A 22,500-nucleotide genomic window follows, 5' to 3' on the forward strand; every position below is an offset into this window, starting at 1 on the left:
ACACGCTGTTTTAGCAGCCTACACACACACACACACACACACACACACACACACAGTGGAGAAACATCTTGAAGATCAAACAGTAACTGTAGGCGAGGATATTGGTTAGAAACTGAATCTAAACACACCTGAGTGTGGATTAGCGAGCTAGCTGAATGTGGAGTTTACAGAGAGAGAGGTTTCAGCTGCGGAGGATTTCTCACCTTCACCTTCAGCCATTCACTTCAACCAGGACGACTTTAATCCTAGACGAGACTCGTGTGTGTGTGTGTGTGTGTGTGTGTGTGTGTTTGGAGTTATGGCGTACGTGTTTGATGGTGATGGAGAGCCGTGGGGTCGTCACCGGGACACGTCTGACACGTCTGAGTGGGAGATGAAACAACATTACTGACTGATGGAGTACTGATGGAGACGGGGAATAAAGTCGGTCTGATGGAGCGGCGTTCCGGCACTGAACAGCTCCACGTTGCACCACCATCAACTCTCACAAACTCCGCCCACTTCCACAATCTATATTTACTGCTAATGAGCTAGTACTGTAGAGTAAGACACGCCCTTGAGGGCGGGGCATATAAGTTCATTGGTTGAAAACAAGTCTAGTACAGGAAGAGTCATCAAAATATTTTCCAGGAAGTGAAGAACTATAAAATTTAAATCTCCAGAATTTATTTTTGTGTTGTTTCTACACGTGTTGTCGTATTGGTGTGTATATCACCGAGCCCTCGTTCACATGGGGCGTTAACTTGCATCCTGAGTGATCCGATCACAAGCACAAGGTCGGATGGAAACGGGTTTGTGATCCGATCACTCGAGCCACATTCGGAGGTGGTTTGGGACGTGTACGGCTACATCACGTCTGTAGTGTGAACGTTAATACGTCTCGATGCGTCCCGGACAGCAACAAAGTACCAACTGATCGACCGCGTCATCGCCCTCGCCGTGAGACGGTGTGGAAATGGAGCTGATGGATGAAGACGATGCCGTAACAGCAGAGTCTTATCTCTCATTCTTTTAGAAGATTCGTGAGCAGACCACGTGATTAAAACGTGTGAAATAGTGTGTACAGGTACGTGAGACATTTCTGCCAGATGTAATAATGTAATAAACGCGCGTGACAGAGACAGCCTTTCTCCAGCGGAACCAACGTACGAATCCCACCAGTACTGATCTCCGGAAGACGCACACTGCATCAGGAAGTCCGAAAGCAGGAGAACCTGCCGGAAGCTCCAGAGCTCCGCCTCAACCACTGAGCTGCATCCTGCTACACGGCGTAAATCTACCAGTCTGAGACTAAGTGAGGAGTAAAACACTGCTGTTACAGGAAGATAATCAACAGCAGGCTGGTGTGATGAAGCGGAGTTACTGCCATCACACCGACGTTGATTATTTTCCATAACAGCGCGGCCCCAGTGTTTTATTCCTCTTACACCACAGCAGGTTCCCAACAGTTACAGTGTTTTATTCATTAAGGAGCGACGTTTCTTCTTCTGTCGTTCCGCCCCGGAGCCCAGATTTGCATATTCTGATGCGTCGCTTTGCACCTTGCTGTTTATTCTGTAGCAGTGATCAGACACCGTGAAGGTCACATGACACGCTGCCCTCAAATCAGTCCAAATTAATGAGAATTGCTGAGAGCTGCCTTCTGAAGGGAATGGATTTTATCTCAGCACTAATTCCTGCCCCGTGTGTGTGTGCGTGTGTGTGTGTGTGCGTGTGTTAGCTCTCTTAGTATGTGTAGGCGTGTGTTTGTGCGTATTAGAATGTTTGTGTGTGTGTGTGTGTGTGTGTGTGTGTGTGTGTTCATGCAGTTATCTGATTTTACACAATTTGATGTTGATTCTGAGGAATAATGTATTTTAAATCTGTACACCTATGACAAATAGATTAGAGGCGCACAACAGCTCAGTCATACACACACACACACACACACACACACAGACAAATAATTACAAAGAAAAACAAATAACCTGTTTATCAGCGTGTTTGTCACACAGGCCACACCTCCTGTTCATCTGTTTGTCTGCCTGCAGGTGTGTGTGTGTGTGGGTGTGTGTGTATGTGTGTGTGTGAGACAGAGTGCTAAAAGGCTTTCAGTTGTACAGGAGAGAGAATCAGGATGCAGGGGGTGTTGTCTGTTTTTTGGGAGGGGTTGTGTGTGTGTGTGTGTGTGTTTTCTCAGTGAGCGGAAATAAAATGTGTGGATGTCAGAGCAGTACTCAAGAAGATAGACGAGCTGTCTTCCCTACACACACACACACACACACACACACACACACACACACACCACACAGTTAAAGTGTCTGTGGAGTTTCTCAGGCCATTAAAAGTGGTGTTATTACTGGTGCAGACCAATCGACCTTTTTTTTTTTTTTTTTTTTTTTTGATGGATGTGAAGCTCCACCCACTGAGCACCAAACAACTGAACCCTGATCTGAAAAAAGAATTATTTAAAGGGATTATTAGAGGGATCTCATTGGGATTAGTGGATTAGTCAGTTAGCTGATGTTACAGTGTGATATTGAACACACTCGGAGGTGAGCGCTATCCGCCCTCTTCCACATACATGACCTCACACAGGCTCTGATTGGCTAGTGTTGCTGTGATTGACAGGAGCCATGTGACAATAATCACCCCAAATAAACAAAGGACTTTATGACAGCTGATCTTTGTTTACTGTGAACGTCTCTCTCTCTCCCTCTCTCTCTCTCTCTCTCTCTGCCTGTCTCTCTCCCTCGCTCTCTCTCTCTTTCTCTCTCTCTCTCTGCCTGTTTCTCTCCCCCTGTCTCTCTCCTGTCTCTCTCTCTCTCTCTCTCTCTCTCCCCGTCTCTCTCTCTCTCCTGTTTCTCTTTCTCTCTCTCTCCCCTTTCTCTCTCCCCCTGTCTCTCTCTCTCTCTCCTATCTCTCTCCTGTCTCACTCCCTGTCTTTCTCCTGTCTCTCTCTCTCTCTCTGTCTCTTTCTCTCTCTCTCCCCCTGTCTCTCTCTCTCTCCCCCGTCTCTCTCTCTCTCCCCCTGTCTCTCTCTCTCTCTCTCTCTCTCTCTCTCCTGTCTCTCTCTCTCTCTCTCTCTCTCTCTCTCTCTCTCCTGTCTCACTCTCAGGTTATGGTATTGGTTTACCTCAGCATTCCCCTTTGACCCGTAACTTTTCGGAGGTCGTGAACGGTTATAAGTCGGACGGTTTTATGGATCTGCTGCATGGTAAATGGTATCGGGTCACTCACTGCGGAAAACGAAGCTTCGCCGTCACCGAGGTAACGACATCGCTGTGTTTTCCTGACTGTGTAAGATCATGTTTTTGTCCTCGCTGGCTGAGAATTCACATCAGCCGAACTGTAATGTACCAGACTGTTAGTGTATTAACGGGAAGATGCATTACCACGCTGTGCCACTCCCACTTCAGAATGTGTTATAGTCAGGAAGTGTGTGTGTGTGTGTGTGTGTGTGTGTGCGTGATTCACCCCCAGTGTGTGAGTTTGTCCTTCGTGTAGTTCATTAGTCTGTCCTGCCCATCTTTCCCTGAGTTACTTTAATTCCCGGCCGCTGTGTGTGTGTGTGTGTGTGTGTGTGTGTGTGACCGAGTCTAGCCACTGCAGCAGCCAAAGTGTCCTTGATTTGAATGCATGAGGAAATAAATGCTGTGAAGGAAGCTGCACTGTGCTCCCTGGAGGTGTGTGACATCACTCTGGTTCTCACAAACGAAGGTTATGAATGTTATCACTTTTAGTTGACGGTGAACAGAACCCTGGTGTGTTCTGCTCCTCAGTGCGGTTCTTTAGGCAGGTCAGAACACACTCGGGAAATGACACGCTGGTCCGAGAGCGTCTGAGCGACAGTGGATCCACTCTCAGAACTCCGGTGAGGAAGTGATTTGACTCTGAATCGACTCACTCCGGGAAGTGAATCAAGCAAGCTGAACCGAAGGACAGAGCTGTAGCGCTGCAGAAATGCCATGAGTAATGGAGATGTGAGAACGTAAACACTAATCGTCGTGTTCTCTAGTCGCTCGGGTGATTTTTGAGATTTCTATCCACACTTGATAAAGAAATAAATGTTTAACTTTTTCCATGAGTGTATTCCTGAGCAATGAATGAAAGAGCTTTACGAGGACGCTTTCAGCTTTACACACACCTCAGACTATTATTATTTTATTTGTTTATTTATCTGTTTTGCAATTTGGTTTGTTTAGTTATATATAAATGATCCAAAAGAATCTGTTTCACTCCGATTCAGATCCGACAAACGGACTAACAGGTGTGAAAGCTTTCTAGAAGTTGATCAAAAGTAGTAATAATGTGAATTTGTATCTAACTGCTATTACGATGAACGTAGAAAAAAGTGAAAATGACTTTTTTGGGGTTTTGGCGCAGAGAAATGTCAGGAATAAAAAGCTCTATTGGCTTAGTTACATAAATAAATGAATTAATACTTAGAAATTGCCCACTGTGTTTATATTTAAATTGTTGAATTATATTTATAAAATAAATCGTAACAGCAGAGTCTGTAGATATTGGTCTCCACTCGCAGTGGTCCCTGGATGAAGAAACGTCTTTATTTCATTGGTCAGAGGTGTTCAGTCGTACTTATCACTCCTGTACCACTGTTTACTTTGGAGACTTTTCAGACGCTCACTAAGAATCAGGAGGAAAATATAATTTGTGCTGTTATTCCCTTCTGTCGCTGCGTTAATTAAAACGACTCAGAGCGTGATTTGGTCTGAGGCCAGCTCAAACCCAGACTGTACAACTAAAATACAGCTCCAAATTAATGTTCTGTCAAAACAGAGTGGAGATAATTACCAAGACCAATGAAAGTGATGATGATGGTGATGATGCTGATGATGATGGTGATGATGATGATGATGCTGATGCTGATGATGATGATGATGCTGATGATGATGGTGATGATGCTGATAAAGATGATGATGATGCTGATAAAGATGATGATGATGCTGATGATGATGCTGATGATAAAGATGATGATGATGATGCTGATGCTGATGGTGATGATGCTGATGATGATGATGATGCTGATGATGATGGTGATGATGCTGATAAAGATGCTGATGATGCTGATGATGATGCTGATAAAGATGATGATGCTGATGATAAAGATGATGATGATGATGCTGATGATGATGATGATGATGATGTACAGTCAGGTCCATAAATATTGGGACATTGACACAATTCTAACATTTTTGGCTCTATACACCACCACAATGGATTTCAAATGAAACGAACAAGATGTGCTTTAACTGCAGACTGTCAGCTTTAATTTGAGGGTATTTACATCCAAATCAGGTGAACGGTGTAGGAATTACAACAGTTTGCATATGTGCCTCCCACTTGTTAAGGGACCAAAAGTAATGGGACAATTGGCTTCTCAGCTGTTCCATGGCCAGGTGTGTGTTATTCCCTCATTGTCCCAATTACAATGAGCAGATAAAAGGTCCAGAGTTCATTTCAAGTGTGCTATTTGCATTTGGAATCTGTTGCTGTCAACTCTCAAGATGAGATCCAAAGAGCTGTCACTATCTGACAGTGTGCAGTTAAAGCACATCTTGTTTGTTTCATTTGAAATCCGTTGTGGTGGTGTATAGAGCCAAAAATGTTAGAATTGTGTCGATGTCCCAATATTTATGGACCTGACTGTATGCCGGAGCAGAGTCGGAGATTCTCAGTATCGTGTGTCGTGTCACGGTTTGTGTATGGCTGATCATGATTGTGTGCTCTCGACAAAACTGGACAAAAGGTGCGCTAGTGATTGATTTATTGATCTTACATTTACAAATAAAGTGGAGATATCTGAGGATCAGGAAGATACATTATTTTTCGAATCAAAGCGCACCTGAGAAACGTGCACCAGGTCGTGTTTACATCTCACCTGTGGTTTAGATTATAATTCCAGATGCATCAATGCAGCGCTTTCTTCAGAACGAGTATGAGGACATGTTGGTGCTTAGTGAAAATGTTTTAAATCTAGTCAAATGTGTCTAGTGTTCCTGATACGATTGCATTAAACCAAACTATTAAACCTAGTTCTGTGTTTACACGTTTACTCATTTCAAGCTTTAAATTATCTGATTGTGTTAGCAGATCATTTTGCTTCTGTCTACAAATAAATGCTTAAAATTAGCAGTTATCTGGCACATGGGCAGGGATGAGAGGCGGGGTCACGGAGTACAAATAATCATTTCAGTGTTTCTGTAGATCACTGTGTAACCACTAGAGCCCAAATTCTACCCACTGCACCTGTAACAGCAGCATTGTGACTATTACAGCTACGGCATCGTGCATCGTCACACACCGCTGTGATAAAAGCCGTCGCAGGAGTTCAGCTAGCGTTTTCCATTTTCACTCAACATGTTGTGCTTCAGCGTGAGTTTAAATGTGTGCACTGACAGTACAGCTATCCTCCTCACGTCACACTGGATAATGGCGGCCATTTTGAGGATCGAATAGGGGACCAACAGCATCAGTGTTATTGTGATTTAATAAGATTTTATTTACATTTATACTGATAACGGACTGTGTTAATCCTCTAGATTATATACATTACATCTTCAACAAGCAGCAGTGCAGCAGCTCCTCCCTGTCACGCTGCCTCTCAGTGATGTTAGCTAGCTATGTTTCGGAAAAACTGGGAAGTTTGTCTCCGCAGCAAATATTGATAACATTAGTAAAAGTTAGTTAGTTAGCGGACAGCGCCTCGCTATAAGGATGGTTCATCCAAACATAAAGAGTCGCTCGGTTTCAGTCGAATGTAAAGATTCGATCAGTTTCACTCGAATGTAAAGATTAGCTCGGTTTCACCTGAACGTAAAGATTCGATCAGTTTCACTCGAACGTAAAGATTCGCTCGGTTTCACCTGAATGTAAAGATTCGCTCGGTTTCACTCGAACGTAAAGATTCGCTCGGTTTCACCCGAATGTAAAGATTTGATCGGTTTCACTCGAACGTAAAGATTCGCTCGGTTTCACCTGAATGTAAAGATTAGCTCGGTTTCACTCGAACGTAAAGATTCGCTCGGTTTCACCTGAATGTAAAGATTCGCTCGGTTTCAGTCGAATGTAAAGATTCGCTCGGTTTCACTCGAACGTAAAGATTCGCTCGGTTTCACCCGAATGTAAAGATTTGATCGGTTTCACTCGAACGTAAAGATTCGCTCGGTTTCAGTCGAACGTAAAGATTCGCTCGGTTTCACCCGAATGTAAAGATTCGCTCGATTTCACCTGAATGTAAAGATTCGCTCGGTTTCACTCGAACGTAAAGATTCGCTCGGTTTCACCCGAATGTAAAGATTCGCTCGGTTTCACCTGAATGTAAAGATTCGCTCGATTTCACCTGAACGTAAAGATTCGCTCGGTTTCACCTGAACGTAAAGATTCGCTCGGTTTCACCTGAACGTAAAGATTCGCTCGGTTTCACCTGAACGTAAAGATTCGCTTGGTTTCACCTGAACGTAAAGATTCGCTCGGTTTCACCCGAATGTAAAGATTCGCTCGGTTTCACCTGAATGTAAAGATTCGCTCGGTTTCACCCGAATGTAAAGATTTGATCGGTTTCACCCGAACGTAAAGATTCGCTCGGTTTCAGTCGAATGTAAAGATTCGCTCGGTTTCACCTGAACGTAAAGAGTCGCTCGGTTTCTGTGCTCTTAAGTGTGTGTGTGCAGCAGTTAAATCAGGTGAGTGAAACGCATGAGGCTTTTCTTGCTCAGTTTTTGAGAGTGTTTCTGTGCCACTGCGTGTCTCAGATCTATACTTAGCGAGCTAGCAGAGTGTTACAGCTCTGAACTAGAAGAATGCTCTCCAACTCTTCCATCTCTGAGTCTGAAATGATCATCTGTCACCCGCACTGTCTCTGTAACGCCCACAGAGCCGTTAGAATCAATCACAGAATTTCAAATAAAACCTCTGCCTCCATTTTTGCTGTTTGGGCTGGATGTTTATGGATTTATGGAGTTGAACTTGAGTGTGTGTGTCTGTGTGTGTGTGTGTGTGTGTGTGTGTGTCTGTGTGTGTGTGTGTGTAGACTCTGCAGATGGGTATCCAGCACTTCTCCGGACTCTTTGTGTTGTTGTGTGTTGGTGTTGTGGGTTCATTACTCACACTGCTGAGTGAACACACCTTCTACAGCTTCATCTTACCGCATCTGCACAACAACCACAGACTGAAGTACTGGCTCCACACCAGCCAGGTGAGCCTTCATCATCATCATCGTCATCATCATCATCATCATCATCATCATCGTCATCATCATCATCATCATCATCGTCATCATCATCATCAACGATCCATAATCAATAAAGGAGTGAAAAGAGTGAGAAAACAAGAAAGCAAGATTTGAACCTGATGAAAGAAACAGCAGGGGCGGGGATATGTAGATAAACTAATAAACAGGAAACAGGTGAACACAATAGATAACTGACCAATGACAGGACAGGGGGCGGAGACACGACTAGAAGTAAAACAAAGATAAAATGAAAGAGCACACAGAGAATGAATAACAAGCGCAAACATCACTCGTTGTTCTGGGAACTGTGTCATGCGCCGAGAGCGGGGATTTCTGAGAACGAGCTTTTATAATATTTAATATATAATATTTAAAATAAAAAAGCGCTACTTTCTTTTGTGAATTAAAAAGAGCTTGATGTGAAAGTTAACTCTAATATCAACTAGCGTATTAGTTGATATTTAAAATCTACTAAGCTTATTTTTTTAAACTAAAGCGCTTTACTTCATAAAAAATACATAGCTAAAAACATGACCATAGCTTTTTTTAAATTTATTTAAACTCTTTCACACAAAAATCACATAATATTTTAATATTATGAATATTACTTTAATATATGTGATAGCAATAAGTCATATTACATCACTTCCTGTTTTCAGTTGCAAATGAACTTGTTTGTTAACATCAGGTCATGTTGCCAAATATACGTAAAAGCCAAATTTGGTGTGAAAGCATTTCTGAGGTATGACCTCACTTCCTGTTTGTTGTCTTTGTTATCAAATTCATTTATGGACGAATCGTCCCTCGTGTCAAAAATCTGAGAATCTGAGAAAGTTTTCTTCAGGTAGCTCTCGTGTTTAGGTGATGATTGGACGAAATTTGTAGGAGAAGAAGCAAAAAAAAAAAAATCCTGTTTTACAATGAACATCATGGTATCTGTTGAACTCGCCATGAACCAAAGAATCAGAGGAAAGTGGAATTTCTACGATGCTACGAGTTTTTCCTGCAGAATAAAGCAAGTCCAAATTTAGTGGCATGAAGTCAAATTGTTGTTTTAGTAGCTGAGACGAGAATAAAAAGCGTACGAAGTATACAGTAATAACAAGAAAAAAAAACCATACGATTACAGTAGCGATCAGTGCTTGGCCCCCTAATGACAAACTATAAGAAAAATGAATCCTAACAAGTTTCTTTATATGTAAATATTTCCAGTTAAAAAGCTTTTCCTTTAAAGGTGAAGTATTTCCACACAGCAGCCGTTGTTGTTGTTGTTGTTGTTGTTGTTGTTGTTGTTGTTGTCATGTGATTGAATTTAATTTGCTTTTACGTTGTTTCATTACACAACATTCGGCTGGATTTCTTACAGCCTCAGACTGAATTTTTTCTTCATTTTTTCTCCGATATCTGATCCACTGTTTCCACTAATAATATTACTACAATAATGTTATTTACGGAGCATTTTCAATCATGTTCGTTTCATAAATAACACGGTGTGAAGAATAAGAACGTGAAGAATTTGGTCCTGGTTTAATTCACTTTGCTGTCAGAACAGGAAACTTCCGGAAACGTCTGGAATTCCTCCGAGGTCTCGGACTTTATTTAAAGACGGACGTTATTGAAGTTTGAGGTTTGAGGTGAAAACGAATCGCAGGTTGTCCGTCCTCGAACCCGCAGCAGTGAAACTGCTCTGTTCTGACTGCTGTTTAAAGCTTTCGATTTGTTTATCGTTATTATGAGGATTATTCATGTGTGTGTGTGTGTGTGTGTGTGTGTGTGTGTGTGTGTGCTGATGAAAGTGCTGCTTCGGGATAGATAAAGTTTTATAGATTAGTTTAAGGGAGAGATTATCTGAAATATAGTGAAAGTAAATGTTACATAGAAGACTCATAAACTCATAAACTCATAAACTCGTAAATATATAAATAGACCTGAAGTGGAAATTGTAGCTTTGTGATTTTAATTAATAGTGAAGCTGCGTTTCTCTATAATCAGCTCGTTACAGCGAGGTTTTTACGCCGCCGCATCGTGTCATTTCGAGCTCAGAGATTAAAAAAAAAGGGAATAAAAATGTTTATTTAAAACTTCCATCTGTCTTATTCTCTTTTTATCTGATTTATTAGATTGGTTCATTTGTTTACTGGCTGATGAAGTAAATTGCTTTAATTGTATTAAATATAAATGTTTTTCCTAATAAAAAAAAGATAAAACTGACCTATAAAAGTTTGGACGCAGCATTGCTAAACAGTAAACACCGTGTATAATATAATATAATGGCTGATGTTCTAGCTGTAACTCTAAATGGACAAAAATTCTAGCGTTTGAGGCACACAATGTTTAAGAAGGCAGAAATGAGTTAAGATCCTGAGGAAGTAAATATAAATATAAATATAAATATAATGAATCTGTATTTCCTCTCCGCTGTTTTAATGAAAAGAGGCATTAATGATTTAAAACAGTTTCAATAAAAACAACGTCCAAAAACTGTAACGAACTCTTTAAACAAATAAATTATATGAATAAGAGAAATAAATTGAAATAAATTATGTATTAAAAATTAAGGTAAATAAAAATAAATATTACAAAGAAATTGTTATTGATTACATGTAAATAACAGAATTAAATAAAATTATATAAAATAGATACACTAATAAAAATTTTAAAATTAAATAAATTAATATAAAAGGACTACACTAATACAAATAAATAAAATTAAATACATTAATATGAATAACTAAAATTAAATAAATTAATATATATAATAATAAATAAATACACTAATAAAAAAATTAAATTATATAAATTAATATGCACTAATAAAAAATAACTAAAATTACATAAAATAATCTAATAAAAATACATACAATTAAATATAATAATATGTAATAAATGCACTAATAAAATGTATAAAATGTACAATAATAAAATGTAATAAAATAATTTAAAATAAATACACTAATAATAAAATAAATTACTAATACACTATAATACACTAATAATTAAATAAATTACTAATACACTATAATACACTAATAATTAAATAAATTACTAATACACTATAATACACTAATAATTAAATAAATTACAGTGTGCATTGAAGCTGATCGATGCTTGTTATTGCCACTCGCTGGAGTTCAGCAATAATTTTAAATATTTGTAAAAGCTTTAAAAAACATCACAGTTTGAGTTTATGTTTGTGATCGAAGTGATTAGGGAAAAAATGACAATTCAAAAGAAGAGAATGAGAAAAATGTGAGAGAAAAAAAGGAGAAAAGACGAAGGAGCGAAAGGAAGAAGAGAAAAAACAAAATGGTGGAGAGAGAGAGAGAAAGTGAGAAAGGGGAATAAATAGAAATGTTAACTCACATCGCCCTCTAGTGCTGGTCAGCGGAAACACACCGCTTCCTCTGCCACTTCTGTTCATTCTTCTTTCTGTTTTCTTTTTACAGAAAATCCACCGAGCGTTAAACACAGTGTGTGACGAGAAGAAAACGGAAACGATGAACACAAACACAAAGTGAGTAAAGAGTACGATTTCTACACAACACACACTGACGTCACACACGACACAACACACTGACGTCACACACGACACACACTGACATCACACACAACACCACACACTGACGTCACACGACACCACACACTGACGTCACACGACACAACACACTGACGTCACACGACACCACACACTGACGTCACACACGACACACACTGACGTCACACACAACACCACACACTGACATCACACGACACCACACACTGACGTCACACGACACCACACACTGACGTCACACGACACCACACACTGACGTCACACGACACCACACACTGACGTCACACACGACACACACTGACGTCACACACGACACACACTGACGTCACACACAACACCACACACTGACATCACACAACACCACACACTGACGTCACACACAACACCACACACTGACGTCACACGACACAACACACTGACCTCACACACAACACCACACACTGACGTCACACACGACACACACTGACGTCACACACAACACCACACACTGACGTCACACACAACACCACACACTGACATCACACAACACCACACACTGACGTCACACACGACACCACACACTGACGTCACACGACACAACACACTGACCTCACACACAACACCACACACTGACCTCACACAACACAACACACTGACCTCACACACAACACCACACACTGACGTCACACGACACAACACACTGACGTCACACAACACAACACACTGACCTCACACACAACACCACACACTGACGTCACACACAACACCACACACTGACATCACACAACACAACACACTGACCTCACACACAACACCACACACTGACGTCACACACAACACCACACACTGACATCACACAACACCACACACTGACGTCACACGACACCACACACTGACATCACACGACACCACACACTGACGTCACACACGACACTACACACTGACCTCACACAACACAACACACTGACCTCACACACAACACCACACACTGACGTCACACACAACACCACACACTGACCTCACACAACACAACACACTGACCTCACACACAACACCACACACTGACGTCACACACAACACCACACACTGACATCACACGACACCACACACTGACGTCACACGACACCACACACTGACGTCACACACGACACTACACACTGACGTCACACACGACACCACACACTGACATCACACACGACACCACACACTGACATCACACACAACACCACACACTGACGTCACACACAACACCACACACTGACATCACACAACACCACACACTGACGTCACACGACACCACACACTGACGTCACACACGACACTACACACTGACGTCACACACGACACCACACACTGACATCACACACGACACCACACACTGACCTCACACACAACACCACACACTGACCTCACACAACACCACACACACTGACATCACACACAACACCACACACTGACGTCACACACGACACCACACACTGACATCACACACGACACCACACACTGACATCACACACAACACCACACACTGACATCACACAACACCACACACTGACATCACACACAACACCACACACTGACGTCACACACAACACCACACACTGACATCACACACACAACACCACACACTGACCTCACACAACACCACACACTGACGTCACACACAACACCACACACTGACCTCACACAACACCACACACTGACGTCACACGACACCACACACTGACCTCACACACAACACAACACACTGACGTCACACGACACAACACACTGACGTCACACGACACAACACACTGACGTCACACGACACCACACACTGACGTCACACACGACACACACTGACGTCACACACAACACCACACACTGACGTCACACACAACACCACACACTGACATCACACAACACCACACACTGACGTCACACACAACACCACACACTGACGTCACACGACACAACACACTGACCTCACACACAACACCACACACTGACCTCACACGACACAACACACTGACCTCACACACAACACCACACACTGACGTCACACACGACACCACACACTGACGTCACACAACACCACACACTGACCTCACACACAACACCACACACTGACGTCACACAACACCACACACTGACGTCACACGACACCACACACTGACCTCACACACAACACCACACACTGACCTCACACAACACAACACACTGACCTCACACACAACACCACACACTGACGTCACACACAACACCACACACTGACATCACACGACACCACACACTGACGTCACACGACACCACACACTGACGTCACACACGACACTACACACTGACGTCACACACGACACCACACACTGACATCACACACGACACCACACACTGACATCACACACAACACCACACACTGACCTCACACAACACCACACACTGACATCACACACAACACCACACACTGACATCACACAACACCACACACTGACATCACACACAACACCACACACTGACGTCACACACAACACCACACACTGACATCACACACACAACACCACACACTGACCTCACACAACACCACACACTGACGTCACACACAACACCACACACTGACCTCACACAACACCACACACTGACGTCACACGACACCACACACTGACCTCACACACAACACAACACACTGACGTCACACGACACAACACACTGACGTCACACGACACAACACCACACACTGACGTCACACAACACAACACACTGACGTCACACACAACACAACACACTGACGTCACACGACACAACACACTGACGTCACACGACACAACACACTGACGTCACACGACACAACACACTGACGTCACACGACACAACACCACGCACTGACGTCACACAACACAACACACTGACGTCACACACAACACCACACACTGACGTCACACAACACGACACACTGACGTCACACACAACACCACACACTGACATCACACACAACACCACACACTGACATCACACAACACCACACACTGACATCACACACAACACCACACACTGACCTCACACACAACACCACACACTGACCTCACACAACACCACACACTGACATCACACACAACACCACACACTGACATCACACACAACACCACACACTGACATCACACAACACCACACACTGACGTCACACGACACCACACACTGACCTCACACACAACACCACACACTGACGTCACACGACACAACACACTGACGTCACACACAACACCACACACTGACATCACACACAACACCACACACTGACGTCACACGACACAACACCACACACTGACGTCACACACAACACCACACACTGACCTCACACAACACCACACACTGACGTCACACAACACCACACACTGACCTCACACAACACCACACACTGACGTCACACACAACACCACACACTGACCTCACACAACACCACACACTGACATCACACACAACACCACACACTGACATCACACAACACCACACACTGACGTCACACGACACCACACACTGACCTCACACACAACACAACACACTGACCTCACACACAACACAACACACTGACGTCACACGACACAACACACTGACGTCACACACAACACCACACACTGACCTCACACACAACACCACACACTGAAGTCACACGACACCACACACTGACCTCACACACAACACCACACACTGACATCACACACAACACAACACACTGACCTCACACACAACACAACACACTGACATCACACACAACACCACACACTGACATCACACACAACACCACACACTGACGTCACACACAACACCACACACTGACCTCACACAACACCACACACTGACATCACACACAACACCACACACTGACATCACACAACACCACACACTGACATCACACACAACACCACACACTGACATCACACACAACACCACACACTGACGTCACACAACACACCACACACTGACATCACACACACAACACCACACACTGACGTCACACACAACACCACACACTGACATCACACACAACACCACACACTGACATCACACACAACACCACACACTGACGTCACACACAACACCACACACTGACATCACACACACAACACCACACACTGACGTCACACACAACACCACACACTGACCTCACACAACACCACACACTGACGTCACACACAACACCACACACTGACATCACACACAACACCACACACTGACATCACACACAACACCACACACTGACATCACACAACACCACACACTGACATCACACACAACACCACACACTGACATCACACACAACACCACACACTGACGTCACACAACACACCACACACTGACGTCACACACAACACCACACACTGACATCACACACAACACCACACACTGACATCACACACAACACCACACACTGACGTCACACACAACACCACACACTGACATCACACACACAACACCACACACTGACGTCACACACAACACCACACACTGACCTCACACAACACCACACACTGACGTCACACACAACACCACACACTGACGTCACACACAACACCACACACTGACATCACACACGACACCACACACTGACATCACACACGACACCACACACTGACGTCACACACAACACCACACACTGACCTCACACACAACACAACACACTGACATCACACACAACACCACACACTGACATCACACACAACACCACACACTGACGTCACACACAACACCACACACTGACCTCACACAACACCACACACTGACATCACACAACACCACACACTGACGTCACACACAACACCACACACTGACGTCACACACAACACCACACACTGACGTCACACACAACACCACACACTGACATCACACACACAACACCACACACTGACCTCACACAACACCACACACTGACGTCACACACAACACCACACACTGACCTCACACAACACCACACACTGACGTCACATGACACCACACACTGACCTCACACACAACACAACACACTGACGTCACACGACACAACACACTGACGTCACACGACACAACACACTGACGTCACACACAACACAACACACTGACCTCACACACGACACAACACACTGACGTCACACGACACAACACACTGACGTCACACACAACACCACACACTGACGTCACACACAACACCACACACTGACCTCACACAACACCACACACTGACGTCACACACAACACCACACACTGACCTCACACAACACCACACACTGACATCACACACAACACCACACACTGACGTCACACGACACCACACACTGACGTCACACGACACCACACACTGACCTCACACACAACACAACACACTGACGTCACACGACACAACACACTGACGTCACACACAACACCACACACTGACATCACACACAACACCACACACTGACGTCACACGACACAACACCACACACTGACGTCACACAACACCACACACTGACGTCACACACAACACCACACACTGACCTCACACAACACCACACACTGACGTCACACACAACACCACACACTGACCTCACACAACACCACACACTGACATCACACACAACACCACACACTGACATCACACACAACACCACACACTGACATCACACACAACACCACACACTGACGTCACACGACACCACACACTGACCTCACACACAACACAACACACTGACCTCACACACAACACACTGACGTCACACGACACAACACACTGACGTCACACACAACACCACACACTGACCTCACACACAACACCACACACTGAAGTCACACGACACCACACACTGACCTCACACACAACACCACACACTGACATCACACACAACACAACACACTGACGTCACACGACACCACACACTGACGTCACACACAACACCACACACTGACATCACACACAACACCACACACTGACCTCACACAACACCACACACTGACATCACACACAACACCACACACTGACATCACACAACACCACACACTGACGTCACACACAACACCACACACTGAAGTCACACGACACCACACACTGACCTCACACAACACCACACACTGACATCACACACAACACAACACACTGACGTCACACGACACCACACACTGACCTCACACAACACCACACACTGACGTCACACACAACACCACACACTGACCTCACACAACACCACACACTGACATCACACACAACACCACACACTGACATCACACAACACCACACACTGACATCACACACAACACCACACACTGACATCACACACAACACCACACACTGACGTCACACACAACACCACACACTGACATCACACACACAACACCACACACTGACGTCACACACAACACCACACACTGACATCACACGACACCACACACTGACATCACACACAACACCACACACTGACATCACACACAACACCACACACTGACGTCACACACAACACCACACACTGACATCACACACACAACACCACACACTGACGTCACACACAACACCACACACTGACCTCACACAACACCACACACTGACCTCACACACAACACCACACACTGACATCACACACGACACCACACACTGACGTCACACGACACCACACACTGACGTCACACACAACACCACACACTGACCTCACACACAACACCACACACTGACCTCACACACAACACAACACACTGACATCACACACAACACCACACACTGACATCACACACAACACCACACACTGACGTCACACACGACACCACACACTGACATCACACAACACCACACACTGACATCACACACAACACCACACACTGACATCACACACAACACCACACACTGACGTCACACACAACACCACACACTGACATCACACACACAACACCACACACTGACGTCACACACAACACCACACACTGACCTCACACAACACCACACACTGACGTCACACAACACGACACACTGACGTCACACAACACCACACACTGACGTCACACAACACCACACACTGACGTCACACACAACACCACACACTGACGTCACACGACACACACTGACGTCACACAACACGACACACTGACGTCACACAACACAACACACACTGACATCACACACAACACCACACACTGACGTCACACACAACACCATACACTGACGTCACACACAACACCACACACTGACATCACACAACACACCACACACTGACATCACACACACAACACGACACACTGACGTCACACAACACACCACACACTGACATCACACAACACACCACACACTGACATCACACACACAACACCACACACTGACGTCACACAACACGACACACTGACGTCACACAACACCACACACTGACGTCACACAACACCACACACTGACGTCACACAACACCACACACTGATGTCACACAACACCACACACTGACGTCACACAACACACCACACACTGACATCACACAACACACCACACACTGACATCACACACACAACACCACACACTGACGTCACACAACACGACACCACACACTGACCTCACACACAACACAACACACTGACGTCACACAACACCACACACTGATGTCACACAACACCACACACTGACGTCACACAACACACCACACACTGACATCACACAACACACCACACACTGACATCACACACACAACACCACACACTGACATCACACAACACGACACACTGACGTCACACAACGCCACACACTGACGTCACACAACGCCACACACTGACGTCACACACAACACCACACACTGACGTCACACGACACACACTGACGTCACACAACACAACACACTGACGTCACACAACACAACACACACTGACATCACACACAACACCACACACTGACGTCACACAACACCACACACTGACATCACACACAACACCACACACTGACATCACACAACACCACACACTGACGTCACACACAACACCACACACTGACCTCACACACACAACACCACACACTGATGTCACACACAACACAACACACTGACCTCACACACACAACACCACACACTGATGTCACACAACACACCACACACTGACATCACACAACACACCACACACTGACATCACACACACAACACCACACACTGACATCACACAACACGACACACTGACGTCACACAACGCCACACACTGACGTCACACAACACCACACACTGACGTCACACACAACACCACACACTGACGTCACACGACACACACTGACGTCACACAACACGACACACTGACGTCACACAACACAACACACACTGACATCACACACAACACCACACACTGACGTCACACACAACACCACACACTGACGTCACACAACACACCACACACTGACATCACACACACAACACGACACACTGACGTCACACAACACACCACACACTGACATCACACAACACACCACACACTGACATCACACACAACACCACACACTGACATCACACACAACACCACACACTGACGTCACACAACACCACACACTGACGTCCCCTGTCTCAACAAAACACTGAGCTGCAGATCGTCTGTTTGATGAAACGAGCTTTTTCCTTCAGTAATTTGCCGTCACATACTCAGCATTAAACACTTACGGTGTGTGATTACAGTCATAGTTTAGCAGAAACGATCTCCGTGCGGCGAGCGTGGCGTTTAAATCGTGCTGTAAACAGGAAATAACCCAGAGAAGGAAGTGATGTAACGATGTAAACACGGGACTCGGATAAGGCTCAGGTCTTCCGTACGTGTAAATGGATGAGTAACTGCAGTTTGTTTCCCTCTCAGCATTCCCCTGTGTCTGTCAGAAGGCTGTACGCTCCACCGCCTGCCCTCCGCTGATCCCTCCATCTCCTCCTCCTCCACCTCCAACAACAAGTGGAACAACGAAAGTCCTGAAGCTACCAGCAGCGAACCCAGAGACGCTAATCACAAGCGCGTCCACTTCGACCTGGGATCAGAGCGAGGCATTCAGAGCCCGGACGGGGCTCCAGAGCGGGGCATCGTGCGCTCAGACCGGGCCATGTGTGATCTCCTGGGGTCGGATCAGGGCAGTAGGAGGTTGGATGGGGGCATTAAGAAGCTGTTGAGGTCACAGCGGGGTATTAGGGGGTTAGTGGGCAGCCCCCCTGCTCAGCTCTGCTCCAATGGGGACGCAGCGTCAGGACTCAGCCTGGTTCTCCTGCCCCCCGCCTGCCCCGCCTCCTCTCGCTCCTCTCTGTGGGAGGGGGAACTTCAGGAGATCGAGGGCAAAATCGAAGAGTTTCGGGGGAACCTGCGGGCGGCGCTGGCGCGGAGAGCCGAGCTCCAGAGGAACCTGGAGAGAGAGAGAGAGAGACTGAGACAGACGGAGAGAGACGGCAGCCGTCTCTCCATCATCACAGACATGAACAGGAGGAGGTGATGAGCGAGACAGGAGGGACGAACGAGCGCCATCTCTCTTCTTCCCTCTTCTCTTTCTTTCTACAGGAAGTGCCGTTAGTTCCTCTCTGTACACATGAACTTCCCTAAAGAGTCAAACGCTGTTTCTGCCAACGAGCTGGAAGTGACTGAGCGGAAAAAGTCTTTCTTTCATTTTTAATTATATTTTACAAACTCAAAAAAAAAAAAAGAGTAACGGTTTAAAGGTTACAGAGAGAAAAAAGAATGTGAGAGAAAACAAGGACAAAAAACGAGAGAAAACTGGAATGGGAAAAAAAAGAAAAGGACTGAAAACAGACAGGAAGAAGAGAGGGAAAAAAAGGAGAGGATGTGAAGGAAAAGATGAAAACAAGGAAGAATGGATTTAAAAAGTGAAAGAAAGATTGCAAAAGAGAGAGCAGAGAGCAGAGAAGAATGAGTGAGAGTGACAAAAGAATGAAAGAAGGAGGAATTGCAAGACAGACAGGAAGTAGAAAGAAAGAAACAAAGAAAGAAAGGGATAAAAAGAAAAAAAGAAGAAGAGAGAAAAGATAAGGAGGAAAGAAGAGCAACAAAATAACAAGAAAAACAAAATGAGAATGTAACAAAAAAAGAAAGAGTACAAAAGAAAACAGAAAGAGAAAGAGATGGAAGTAAAGAAATAATAGTGTAAAGTGAAGCGAGGGCGCTGATTGGTCGGCTGCTGTAACGTCCATTATGACATCATCAGTGGGAATTCTCCGACATTCCGAGGATTGTTAATATTCCACTGTAATGATGTTTATCACGTGATAAAATGCAGATCGATTTTTAGAAGAATTTTTTCGGAAAGCTGGAACGTGGAACGAAGGAAATTTGCACTCGTCCACTTCAGTTAATATTCCAGTGATTTTCCGCTGCAGCGTTTTAAACCTCGTGCTGTTTGGAAACAGGAAGCCGTGATTCCCAAACACGCCGGACTGAGAATGCAGATTAGCTGAGATTAGCTGAGATGATCGTTAGAGCGTCTCTTTTTTTATATATGAAAAGATCAGCGAATCTCTACATCAGACGGCGTTCCGTTCCGTTTCGTTCCATCTTACACTTACTGTGATTTATTACTAACCTGAATCTCTAAACGATTTCTAAACACACAGTATGTGCAAATTTTTGCTAATTTCTGTTTTTCTTTCCACTTCGGCTCGCTGGAGAAATATTCCATATCATATTCTTTCCATTTATTTAAACACAGGCACGTGTAAGGACACGCCCACATTTATGCAAATATATCACTAACGCATTTTTGTATATAAACAAAAGTATTTTTTTCTTTTCCTTTTTTTAACCAAAATGCAGTATATCTATCAGA

General features: G+C 44.6%; 1 protein-coding gene across 1 annotated transcript in view; it reads left to right on the forward strand.

Moving 5' to 3' along the window:
• The window catches only part of grin3ba (glutamate receptor, ionotropic, N-methyl-D-aspartate 3Ba), a 43,637-nt gene that overhangs the window by 19,339 nt on the left and 1,798 nt on the right, over positions 1-22,500 (forward strand). The window contains exons 6-9 of the mRNA XM_053239577.1: positions 3,098-3,249; positions 8,033-8,197; positions 11,680-11,747; positions 20,541-22,500. The exon at positions 20,541-22,500 is cut by the window's right edge and continues 1,798 nt beyond it. Coding sequence (XP_053095552.1) covers positions 3,098-3,249; positions 8,033-8,197; positions 11,680-11,747; positions 20,541-21,156 — 1,001 coding nt within the window. The 3' untranslated portion in view covers positions 21,157-22,500. The remainder of the gene's footprint in view (positions 1-3,097; positions 3,250-8,032; positions 8,198-11,679; positions 11,748-20,540) is intronic.

The sequence above is a fragment of the Pangasianodon hypophthalmus genome, chromosome 14, assembly GCF_027358585.1.
Source record: "Pangasianodon hypophthalmus isolate fPanHyp1 chromosome 14, fPanHyp1.pri, whole genome shotgun sequence".
Taxonomy (NCBI): Eukaryota; Metazoa; Chordata; class Actinopteri; order Siluriformes; family Pangasiidae; genus Pangasianodon; species Pangasianodon hypophthalmus.